General features: G+C 35.2%; 1 protein-coding gene across 22 annotated transcripts in view; it reads right to left on the bottom strand.

Annotated features, from left to right (window-relative positions):
* The window catches only part of PCM1 (pericentriolar material 1), a 43503-nt gene that overhangs the window by 12231 nt on the left and 18290 nt on the right, over positions 1 to 12982 (bottom strand). For 15 of the 22 annotated variants that reach the window (XR_008745562.1, XM_055794266.1, XM_055794274.1 and 12 more), the window contains 15 exons: positions 12150 to 12307; positions 11939 to 12068; positions 11111 to 11245; positions 9405 to 9595; positions 8693 to 8887; positions 7528 to 7750; positions 7285 to 7430; positions 6131 to 6324; positions 4745 to 4928; positions 3731 to 4089; positions 3030 to 3188; positions 2192 to 2248; positions 804 to 976; positions 591 to 719; positions 48 to 168 (listed from right to left, as the gene is read on the bottom strand). Coding sequence is in view for 21 of the 22 variants with exons in the window: in XM_055794266.1 (XP_055650241.1) it covers positions 48 to 168; positions 591 to 719; positions 804 to 976; positions 2192 to 2248; positions 3030 to 3188; positions 3731 to 4089; positions 4745 to 4928; positions 6131 to 6324; positions 7285 to 7430; positions 7528 to 7750; positions 8693 to 8887; positions 9405 to 9595; positions 11111 to 11245; positions 11939 to 12068; positions 12150 to 12307 (2554 nt within the window). In the remaining variant the exon portion in view is untranslated. Of the gene's footprint in view, positions 1 to 47; positions 169 to 590; positions 720 to 803; positions 977 to 2191; positions 2249 to 3029; positions 3189 to 3730; positions 4090 to 4744; positions 4929 to 6130; positions 6325 to 7284; positions 7434 to 7527; positions 7751 to 8692; positions 8888 to 9404; positions 9596 to 11110; positions 11246 to 11938; positions 12069 to 12149; positions 12308 to 12982 lie in introns of all 22 variants that reach the window. The other 7 variants (XM_055794263.1, XM_055794267.1, XM_055794265.1 and 4 more) reach the window with 2 other exon arrangements.

Genomic DNA, 12982 nt, shown 5'->3' with positions numbered 1-12982 from the left:
TTAGGAGAGAGGGAATAATACAACACTGAAAACCACGTAATTCTTACCAAGGTCATCAGTGGCAAAGGGTTCAAAATTTGAAGACGTAGACATAGTACTCCCATTGTCCGCATCATTTTGTTCACAATCTTGACATGCTTCTCTAGAAAAGTTCTTGCCAAAAGTTTCCTAAAAAATGCCAAACAACTGAATATAAAGCAGGAATGTACCATCCTCTCATAATGTGTTAACAAGCCTTTTTTCAGCCACATGCTGTGGTATCAAGGCTTGTCACCAGACTGCCTGATTGGGGAACAACTCTAAAGACAAATCCATCAGGTGATTCTACCATGCTTGTTTCAAATACTTCAACTATAAAACAGGTTAGAAACTGTACAGAAGCATCAGTGATTCCTCAAATATAAAAAAGCAAAAAAATTTTGTGAATCTTGTGATCAGTACTGGCCCTAACCTTACTCATAAGAGGATTTTGGCTCTTTTAAAATATAAATTCTAGAAAAAATTACTAGTATGAATATTTCAGTACACAAGCATGCATGTGAATTAAAAAGACATGAAAAGTTGACAGTAAACTAGCTTCTGAACCTTACCTCATCTGTAGAGGCAAGGCTTTCACTGGGAGTGAGTTCAGAATTTGATGCCATCCATGTTGCAGAATTCAGCGATTTTGTGCACTTCTCTTTTTTGTTGTTCTCAGATAAATGCCTGGTCACTATATCCTGGCAAAGATAATAAATCTATACTGTAAAAAAGTACTTAAGATTAGTTTGATTCATATATAAAATAAAAATTGTTGTGCGCACCTGTAAAGCATATAGAGCCCTTTGCCTCAGGTAATCCGTATTTAACAGCTGAAGTTCATGGAAAAGTTCAATGAGAAAGTGGGGACGAGATTCATTTTGAGAAATAAGAGTTGCCACTTCAGAATAAATTGTGTCTCGCAAAGCTTCAAACATAGAAAGATCACTACCAGTTTCTGTAGAAAAAAGGCATTCGTTAAGGCTTTGAGACACGCATCTGGTTGAAAGACAACTGCCTATTAGGTATGGAAGTTACAGGTACACAAATTACACCTCAGTCATCGTAGATTCCATTATACAGCTGCTTTCTTAAAGCTTATTCATATCCTGAAGGGCAAAGATTTAAACACTCTGAAATAATACTTTATGCAATCCTTTATATATAAAGTAAAATATAAAGCATTCATAGGAATAACCTGCTTTACAATTCTGAACAATACCTTTAGAAGTATTCTTTATTAAAGAGAATACTGCACACACCACAACGTTGCTTTCAAATTACGTATTCAACACTGAAAATGGAATTAAGATAATTCAAACAGGATAGCCAGAGGTCTCAAGTTTATATAATACAAGTAGTCTACGCTTCTGCAACAAGCAACAACATCAAGAAAGCTCTTAGACTGAATTCAAGAAAGCCACTCCTTCCCGCACCTCCCATACAAGCATAAATTCTATGTTCTCATACATGTCTAATATCACTTCTGAGGCTCACAAACATCTTACCCTTAAGCCCTATTACATATGTATTAGAAGACAATGTGTTTCCTAATAAGTCTCCCATTTCTTTGAGAATTAAGTATTATCCTTGCATTACAACACTTAAATTCTTGCACAGATATTTTGGCAAGTGTTGCATGGAAAAAAAGTTAAATTTGGAAAACTTAGCTTAGTTTAACAGATGTGTATTTGTTAGTATTCAAGTTAATGAAGTTATTAGCAATACAGTAGATGTTACTGTGCAATTTTATTATCTGCAAATAGTTTATCAGTATTTTTAAGCACAAAGGCAAGCTTTTCAACCTTTAATAAGCCACCAAAATCGCTTCCCTCGTCCATTAATAAAATTTAATAGCAGCTTTTAAACATACTAAAAATGCCTACTAAAAATATTTTTGTTGTAGTATCTACCTGCGTATTTTCTATTTGTAATTGTGACTAAGCAACAACATGATAAACATGTTCTCCACAATTATAATTCAAAGTCACTTGTATCATTGCATTTCATGGCAATTCCAAGTAACTTCTCTTGCCTTGTTTATAGAGAAGGTGCTGCAATAGTACTAACTTTGAACATCTGTTAAACAGCGAGTTATAGGACCAAAGCTAAGAGGGGAAAAAAAAAAAAAAAGTAATAGGACATTGTTGAAGCTAAGCAGTGAATGCATTACCTGGCACTTCAATGCATGCATTTCTGTTAGACTGCTGCAGAATTCTCCTAGCATGCGCTGTAGGAAAGTGGGGACAGACAGTGATAAACACAAAAATGCGCACCAGAAATAAAGACAGGGTCTATACAAAACAGCAGGAGGAAAGACTGCTTAGTCATCCAAACCACATCAAAGCTGCTTATTGTGAGAACTTGACTGGTAACAGTTTATTACGTATACCAATAAACAGCTCTTAGTGTGGACACAGCTACACTGACAAAGCTGTACATCATGCTAAAATGACTAAAAATTTCTGCATTTTTCAAAAACAAAGATACTGGCAGAACCTAAAAAGACACAGAGGAGAATATTTTTACAATCTAGACACAAGAAAAGCAGTGCAGATGGCAAAAATGGTTTATGTGATAAGACTGAATTTGAATGATATTTGATAGAGCTCCTTTAAGCATGAATAGAAAAAAAAACATGTATACAGTACAGGATGCAGTTTAAATGCTAAACAGTTTCACATTGTGCAGTTACCTTTCATAAAAACACTAACAAATGGGTGAGATTTCTGGTTGGCTAGGTGGTTTTTTTTGTTTTACAGTAACAGGTTTGCTTTAAATTATTTTGATCAAGTACCTAATCTACAGAAAATATCCCAAAACAATCAATACCCAACTTTTTACACTTAACGTTTACAGCATTCTTAGAAATTAAAAACGAAAATCCGCATGCTAAATACACAGTATTGCCTTCTTGTCATAATACATTTCTTTTAAATTATACACTAGCAACTACGCATGGAGGTCCTTTACTCAAGAGGTTCACAATACTGACATTCAGAAAAGAATACCTGAAGACATTTCTGTAGATCTACTGTATTTAATTATGTTTTCCAATTGTTCACGATTCCTTTTGCTGAACACCTTTCCATGAACAACCTCTTCAGAGTGTCTGCTTTTATTGCTCTTGCAGGGTTCACACACACTAGAAGCACTTGCACTTTCATAACCTAACAGGAAGGAATGAAAAGGAAGAAATAGAAGAATAGCTTACAAAATGTTTTATTACTTTTAGAAATTTGTTCAAGGGCAATCTCAAAGCTGTAAAACACCAATGATGTTTCCTAGCCAAAAATTTCCCCCGTACACTGATGCCATACAGTAGCCCTAAATCTTCAGTGACTGCAACAGTACTATACACACGAGTACTGTCCCTCTCTTCTCGTTCAGTATTGTACCAAAGCACATCTTTCCACAAGTCATCTGGTTTGAACACGAAGACATAATGAAGAGGAAGATTCTCCTGGTGACTTATTCCAAATCTTAGTAGATGTGCATCCACTATCCATTCAAACCATGGTGTCCTAATCAGTTACACTTTTTATTTACTGAAATAAGCTGTACGTGATTACATTATGTAAAACGAATTAACATTTCAATGAATTCTTTTCATTATTATAGGCGCCATCTACAGAGAGTAAGTTCTCTGGAATGTAATGATTATAATCCAAGTTGAGTTTGTCATGCTATCCAAGATTACTTTACAACCTACCAGTACTTTTAACTCTGCCTTTTAGTTGAGAAGAACTCTTCCTCTTATTCTTTGATTTGGGTGTTTTATCTTTCGATGCCAAGCTTGCTTGTGCTGATGCTTTTCTAGATTTAAATGTCTTTGTCACAGTAGTTGGGTCTACTGGATCAGGCATGCTACTAAAACTCTCCAAAGACTCTTCATCGAACTCTCTTCTCCTGCTCATATCAGACTGATTTTTATGACCAGAAGCAATGTTTTGTACTGAAACTGCAAAACCTGCTTTCAGATGAGACTCATCGTCTTTTTTCACTTCCTGGCTATTATTTAGCCAAATTGATCTTTTTTCCATTTCCTCTTCAGCTTGTTTATGACTCCTCCTGTCAGAAAGAAGGAAACAAAACCCACAACATATCATAACCTAGTCTCTCAGCTAAAAACAGCATGCATTACCAGGCAAACAGCTTTATACATAACACAAGTTACCTGCCCTAGTTACTTATTCATCAACTGATCATTGAAGGAAAAAAAAAAGTCTAGTGAGAACCCTTTGAAATGGGAAACATAAGATATCTCAAGAAATTCAAATTTATCACTGATTTCAACCTGAACGTACTTACGCAGCTATTGCTGTGTTCTAAAAGTACTACAGGGCAAAACATTTCTTAAACATTACAATCTACTCTAGCATAAAAAATAAGCATTCACTGAAATTACATCCTCTAGTTACTCAAACAGCTCAGTTGCAAGAAACATGGAAATGAAATCTTCCTCTGCTTACAAAAAGTATCACAAAATCATTTCAACACTGTACTTGATCTTAAAATATTCATGAAATGATACATTAGTTAATATGCAGAAAAGCAGAACACTTTACTGAAAGAAGTGAAAATATTCAACAGGAAACTGCGGAAGTAAAGCTCATCTTGTAATTCTATTACAATAAATTCCCTAAAAGAATTATGAATTTCCAGAAGAAGGAGGAGAGGAGGAGGAAAAACAATTAAAAGAGTGTTGCACTGTGACATAAAATACCTTTGTTTTTCTACTCCATTAGTGGAACTGCTTTCAAAAGGTTTGGGGAATGCCATATTCTCAGTTTTGCCAGAAGCATTATGATCTAGAGGATGTTGTTGCTGCTGCAGCTCACTGCTGTGTGGGGAAGCATTACGTGCAAAATCTCCAAAGCTAGAAGGGAACACTGGATTACAATTAATACCTACAAAGTAAACAAGAGAGTCAGAAGGTAACACTTCATTTATCTGTGTGATAGAAGTCAGATTTGAAACATATTGAGTGGCAACATAAAATCATGAAGGAAAAATACAATGGGGAAGCAAAAACTTTCATCCTGAAATCACTGCAATAATCAGAATTTATCTTAAATGCTCATTTGAAACATTACTGGATACTACACATGCCACTACAATCCCATCAGTGGAGAGAGAAAGGTGCTTCAAGAAACCCCAGTAAAAAGCTCCTACAAGGGAAAGTAAAAATGACAGCACTTCCAAAAAAAAAAAAAAAAAAAAAAAAAAAAAAGGACAGCACTTCTATCTGCATCATGACAACTTTATAAATACTTCAAACTACCATCAAATTGACAAGAACATTCCAATGGTACCTGTATTCACAGGGCCAAAACCATGAACTCATAATACTTTATTTCAGAATCTTTATAGTAGTGGAAAATCGAACACAACTATTCTTCAGTGCAGGTTCTATATAATTTAAAATATATTCTTAAACAGAAAACAGACTTTAGACTCTGAAAGCTACAATCTAGGTCTATGCCTATGAAAAGGCTGAAATATATTAAGATAGCTTTAACAATTTCTAATGATACAGTAAAATACCTACTTTTTTTCCATTTCAAATTGAACAGTAAAAGTAGGATTGGTAATGAGATTAGGAGCACTGTATCCAAGTCAACAGTTACTTTATACCTCTGATGGGAACAAAAATCAGTAACATGCTCCATTTACAGGCATTTAAAACAAAAATGCGTGTTGGAAGTTCTAAGAAAAAGAGACATAATTACCAAGTGCCACCTTAAAATTAAAGCGTTCACTCTGAACACTATTAAATGATTGCTGAAGGTATTCAAAAGGTTCAATCATTGCTGTTCACATGTTGGAAGAAGAACATTTTAAAGTGTTAACTTTATGGGGTGGGTATTTTCCAATATAACAGACTTCTTACTGAGAAAGTCTTGCTTTTCATACTGAAGTCAAAATGTACAATTGTTCAGCAACAAATGTTAACAAACTTCTGCTAGGATAACACAGACTCATGCAAGTAGTTTAAGACCATTTCAATAAGTTTCAGAATTTCAACAAGTTCACATTAAGATTTCAATTAAATGAGAGAATGGAAATTTCTGGAATTCATAATTCTTTTCACACCTGTAGTAATACTCACCTGGAGCAAAGGAAGAAAAATTAGTAAATCCTGGTACATTAAACAGGTTCACAGGTTGTGGAGGAAAGCTGAACGGACAGAAAACAGGAGATGGAGGTGGTGGTGCGCTACTACCTCTCTCCTTTCTTGATGGCTTCTCTTGACACTGTTGCTGTTCTTGTTGGCGCGTAAGATCATTTAACATTTGTTTCAACCTTGAAAGCAAGGAAAAATAAGTACTTGGGGAAAAAAAGACTGCTAAGGCAAAGCTTTAAGTTTATATATATTCATATTATTTCACCTGCTCCATGTATTGCATGTAAAGAACTGCTCCATTTAGCTAGTTAAAAAAACCTCAAGAAAAAACAACTTTCTTTAATCCTGAGCAACAGGAACAGTTTTTAAACCCACTGCTCTGCACTAGTGGACATGTTTACTAAAGTTAAATATCCTTGCAAGAACAACAAAAAATGAGTAGATACTAAAAAAAATAAGGAGGCTGAAAAGGAAACTTAAATACAAACAATAGAAGATAGAAAGTATTTGTTGAAGTGATGTAAAAGCTACTTTAAAATATTTTAAGAGGCCAGTAACTACATTCCCCTTACCAAATACAAAACAGATGAAGAGCCTGAACTTTCACAAAATGAATTAAAATGACCGTTTTTTTTTTTAAACAAGATCGTTGTTCAGAAGGTAAAAGTAGTACACCCAAATGAAACCTAAGTAAGCATGAATTCTGACTGACAACACTAAGAAAGGACAAAAAGCTCTCCCACCATTTTTCCATAACCATTAGAATCCAGAATCTTGCCAGGTAGTCTAGCAGAGACTACAGCCATAAAAGCATAAGCAAGGACAGCAATCTAAACCAAAAAAGTAAAATAATGCTATCGCAACGGAATTTTTTGAAGAGATGTAAACTTTTGGTTCTCTTCACTAACGATTACTCAAAAAACTATCTCAAAGGCATTAAAGCAGTGGTCAAAAAAAAACCAAAACCAAAAATGCTTGATATAATTTCAAAAGCTTGTAATCAACTCAGAAATTCAGTAGTCTCATAGTCTTGTATTTAACCATTATCTGTAATCTTTTACTAACATAACCTTGTTCTGTTCTCTGTTTACTGAAGCATTTCAAATTCCACAGTCAAAACACTAATATAGTCAACAAACCTTTGGATGTTATTCTGCTGCCAAGTCAGTTGAGTGTAACACTGGTTTAACTGGTGCATAATAAGATGTACTTGTGAAGATGCAACATTACTGGGCATCATACCATAAGGGCCTGTAAGCAAAGTCTGTAGAAGACAAGAAAGGGTCTGTGGAAAGAAAATACATGAAAGCAACCAAATTACCAAAACCAGAAGTTATTGCTGGAAAGTTTTAGAAAAAAAAAAGACAAAGTATTCTATCTACCTGCTGATCCTGCATCAAAGTTTGACAAATGCTGACACTAAATTCATGCTGTTTCTTCAACTGATTGATCTGCTCTTGCCATTGTTCCTTTTCTTCCACATACGAAAGTTCGGACAACCACCGAAGGTTTTCCTGACGTCGCATACTTATATTTTGCTGTTGCCTGGCCTTAGACAGTGGACGATAATTCCCATCTGCTGAAAGAGGACGGCAATTCTTCCACCTGGGTGGGGAAAAAAGGAAGAATGAGGACAAAAGCTGATATTTCAAAAAACTTTTAATGATACTTCCAACATTCAAACTATGTTCCAGTTGTACATCAACAACTCACTTGACACAGGCTATTTGAACATGCCAGCTACCACCCACGCAATTTTGTCAATCCAACATTTTCCTAAGATGGAAAATAACAGCCATCCATCTGACAACCACTGTCAATAAAGAACTGCTGAGGACATTTCTGGATCTTGTTTTTAGTATTGTCCATTACTGATATAGAATATGTACTCAGACAAAAATAGATGCCACCAACATAATACACACTAAGAGGCCCAGCTCCTGACTAGAAGGCCACTACCTGCTAAAATTATTTTGTTATCAAAAAGAGAGGAAATCAGTTGAAGAGATATACATAACTTTTAACATGGTTATTTTAATTTAGTCACACAAAGATTATTAAGGAAATCAATCAGGTAAGCAAGAGTTAAAAATATTCATGTTAATTAAAAAAAATCTAGCCAGAAATAGTTTGCAAAGCTGCAAAAGCCAACAATTTGAAAGCAAAAATTTCAGAGTTATTTTAATTCTCTAAACTACTGTTTTTGAAAAGACTGATCAATATCATGGTAGAAATTTCATATAGGTTATATCTTTTAAGCTGGTTTTTTTCCTGTTTTCAGTCATATTAAAGGTCTGCCATTGAGCTCTCCAGTTGTGTTGCAGTAGCACCTTATGATTCTGTGGGTTTTTTTAAAAAATATTGAAGTAGTTATACAAACTTCAGCTACAGAGACTCGGACAAGGAACTGCCACTACCCACAGCTCCCTAGCAAGCCGAAAGAAATTTCACTTTGCTGTAGGATGCCTTGTAGTTAATACAAAGCTTCTTTCACCCCTTTCCAAATACACTCTGACAAGCATCAGATGAACAAGTAATGCCACTAACCTATCCTTGCTTTCTTTAATATAATATGCATTTTCTGGTATGTTGTTATTGGGATAAATAGAGAAACTGTCATTCAAACTTGTCGCATCTTCTTCCTCTTCTGCCTGACCAGCTCCATCAGAGAGATAGCCATCTTCATCACCATTCTCTTCTTCTAGTGCACACTGGGTAGAACCTCCCCAGGTAGCCATTGTCCTAGTGAACAGGGAGAGGTGGGGGGCAGAGGTTTGTTAAGGGAAGAGTACTTTAAGTTTACGATAAATTATTTAAACAAGTCTTCAATTAATCAAGCTGCACCAAAATTAATTTAAACATTATCTCACCAATGTAAAATTTAACTAGTATTCTTCTGATGCAGGGACAGTTAAATAAAATTACTTATTGTTATGGAAAATTATTACTTTACTATTGTTATAAATGGTATAGAGATGATGAAAAATTACTCTGAGCATGTGGCATTTCTCACACATTTTCCTCTCCTTAGGTGATTTTTCACCATTTATGGTGAAGGGGAGACTAAATATGCTGGGAAGACACATAAAACTGGCAAGTTGCCAACTAACAGTCACTTTAGAAGTCAAGAAATTAATTTACTGCTCTGTTATATCATCACATTCAGTGCTCAATGAAAACAGGGAACTGCCCTAAGACTGACATCTCACTAAATAACAGAAGCACCCACCAACTGACATAGTATGACTTGTGTTCTTACTTTTCAGTCCTGCTGTGCCGTGGAGTACACTGAACTTCTGATCCTTCGCTTTTAACAGACGCAGCAACAGCAGATATTGTTTCTGCAAGCTCTCTCCTCCTCTCATGTTCAGCCATTAAAGCTTCAAGTTGCTTCCTTCTCTGTCGCAATTCTTCTCTTAAAATTTCATGTCTTCTCATCTCAGACCATAACTGTTTACAGTAAAATGGAAGACATCAGACTATATACAAAATAAATACAATCTAAACTGTCCCAAGTTAAAATTTCAGTATTTGATGCTACACTGATACCTTTTTGTTCAGGCATTGCTATTATATTGTAAATGAAGCCACACCACAGAAAGCTAGCTGCAAAACATATCCCATATTTACTATTTACCTGAAATACTGCAACGTCTAAGGAGGTAATTAAATATTATAAGACAGAAGTTTTAAAGAAAAATAGCATGCTTCACTCAACACTTTTTATCACATAAATTACACGTTACTGGTTAGCTCTTTAAGTAGCATGACAGAATACTGCCTCCTGGAGAAAACTGAAAATTGTGCCAAATATTTCTTTGATCGCAAAGCAGTGGACACAACAAAAAGATTTTCTGCAACTTGCAGAAACTTCAAGTTGCAGTGTATGTTTGAACAAGACTTAAGGAAGCCATGATTTATAAAGAGCAACACATAAAAGGAAAGGTACAGGTAGTAAGAGGCCTTTACCTATCTAAAATGATACAGTGAAAGAATAAATGACAATAATTTTACAAACATGTAAACAGCGTAACATACAAAAATAATTGTGTAAATGAACTAGACTGCAAAACACAGGCTTAAGACAGACAAGAAACAATGTACTCAAGCCTGAACTAGCTGGTAGTGCTGGAGCCAAGATGTTTTCCAACAAAAATCCATGTCTTTTGGTAATTAATATCCCAACTTGTTTGTAAAGTGTTACCAATTGCATCAGCCAATTCATTTTAGAGACAGTTTGTTTTTAGTGGTAAGAATTCAGACCTTTTATTTAGTGAAGAGACAAGTTGTTCTAAAATGCTTGTTTGGAAGATGCCAAAGTTCCAAAATTCTCCTCTTGGAGAAGGAAAATTTGGCTTTTAATGACAACAGTACAGGCATTGCCCAATCAGCCTTACCTAAACCTTTAAAGGAAAATTTACAGGAATGCTGATGCAATTCACAGAGAAAGTCAAAGTCTGCTAAAACAGGTATTTTTCAGACATTTGTTTCTGATGTCTAGTCCAGCCGGGAAACACTTTTCACCCCCTATCCCTGCACCCCTACAGACGCTAGCATAATTTTCAGAAAGACTAAGTAATATCCAGATCATTACTTAAGACATGAATTTGTTGGGAAAAGAGGAAGGAAGATGTGCAGCAGAAACTACATTTCAGATATTGCCATCATTTTGTTCATGGATGACTTGCCTGTAGTACACACTATCATGTGTTCACAGTATAAATTCAAAATTAATTCAAATTCCACATTAATATTCGGCAACAACTGCTATATTTGGGGAAAGATCTCTCTCCAGTTCAGGTCAATATTTACATTTTTCCAGAAATAAAAAAAGTCATACACACTTCATTAAAATGGTACTACTTTGCTACCCAGGCCAAATATTTAAAAATGTGTCCAAGTTACTTAAAAAAAGGTTTTGAAAGGAAAAAGGTTCTAAGTCACACAATATCAAGTATGAATTACCTCATTGCCTACTGGTACAGATTCATCAAACTCAAGTAAAGGCTTGCCAGCTGTGTTACACTCATTCATAGCTGGAGTTGAGGTTGCTGGTGAAGTCTGCCTGTTTTCTGGGCAGTTACCCAGGCCAGCTGACAACTGAAAGAGAAAGCAAACTGGCAAAACAGTAGAATAGCTTTCCGAGACTCACCTGCTGTTAAAATCCAACACAGTTCTGGCTTTATGAGATAGGAAAGCAGTATTCAGTGAAAAGGGCTTTTCAAATCAAGGCTAAATATTTATTTTAGAACTTAGTAAGGAATCAACAAAACTTATTTTTGTATTATATAATGCTGTAGATGCACAGTATTGATAATTTAATGCTCATTTCATAGAAAAAAGTTCATCTTCGAAGAGATGAGAAACAGTACAGCAGTGTGCAGTTGTTTGAATACAACAAAGTGTTGACCATGCTTACAAGACACAATATTGTTTCAGAATACCAGACCCTGCAAATGACTACTAAAAGGAGCGAAGATGCAGTGACTAGCAGGATGGGCAGACAAATCTCAGGCTGAAAATAAGAAAAAAGGTTTGTTATCTTTGAAGACTTTACACCAAGGCTTATGAAGACTAAGTACAGTGACATTAGAGCTTGATGCAGCAATCACTGAGCAAAAAACTACAGTGTAATGAGAACCAGAGCTCCTCTCTAGGCTTAGTCCAGCTGCCTACAGCACACAAGTATTACCAATTTCAAGTTTTTTCCAAATTGTATAGTGAAAAAACAGTGTGCAAGGTATGTCTTGTTGCCCAACAGCTTAAGAAAGCAAAGAAATACATTCTACCTACTTGAAGGTCAGGACAAGCTTTCTGTAACACTTGAATTTTTTCTTGAATTTCAATCAGTTTTCTTCTTTCTTCTTGTAACTGCTTAAGCTCCCTTTGCTGCTGCTGCAGTTTAGCTTCATAGAACTTCTCTCTGTGTAGGTAAGTTATCCGCATATTACTTGGCAAGAAGCTGACTAAAACATGATTCTACTATCCTTTGACAAAGGCATACCTTGCTTTTTCATTTAGTCCTACATCTTTTTGTAATTTGTTAGTACTAGCTCGGACATTGTTTGGTTGCTGTTGCTTTGTCTCTTCCATCTCACCCAAGAACAAGTCACCAATAAGAGACGCATTTGCAATTGTTGCTTGAGGTTCTGGATCATCATCCTGAAAGGATTTCAGAAAGGCAGTTAGACTGTTTTCAAATTGATACATAAAATGTAACAAGTTTAGTGTGTCAAACGAATTTTTCAAAACTTAACAGTCTGAATAGCTTTATCTTTAGTTCAGATCATAAACTGAAAAGTCATCATCTTCATGGCATCATAACTTTAAGATAAATTAAGTTAATAAAATAACTTAAAAGTTACAAAGCTCACACTATTGAAACTTCCACTATAAATGGACGATAACTTGTTTCATTCTGGAACCATAAACCACTTGAATTGTATTTTATGCTTATGACTGAGTGGACAAAACACACAGGCATGTCAAGAAACAAAGTGGGAGGTGACAAGAGGAATAGGAGACTGAGGTGAACAAGACTGCTTAATTACTGTACTCTTGAAATTAAATATTATTATTCACAGCTTACAATATAAACAAAACTACTCTTGAAAGTTCAAGTATTTGAGAAACAGTCTTCTACATGGTTCTCTATTCCACTCTTCTTTATTTAATAATTTTTGTATTTTCAATTCTCAACTTAAACTGAAAACATAAAAGCTGTTGCCACAGCTTCTTTTGTTTTCCTACATGATCATTCCTAACACAGAACCAGCTGAACAGAAAAGATCATCAGTGACCAACTGTAACACAGCTACACAGACCTACACTACCTAC

This window comes from Falco peregrinus, chromosome 2 (assembly GCF_023634155.1).
Source record: "Falco peregrinus isolate bFalPer1 chromosome 2, bFalPer1.pri, whole genome shotgun sequence".
Lineage (NCBI taxonomy): Eukaryota > Metazoa > Chordata > Aves > Falconiformes > Falconidae > Falco > Falco peregrinus.
The sequence above is the reverse complement of the archived record's forward strand: the minus strand, read 5'-3'. Positions and strand labels throughout refer to the sequence as shown.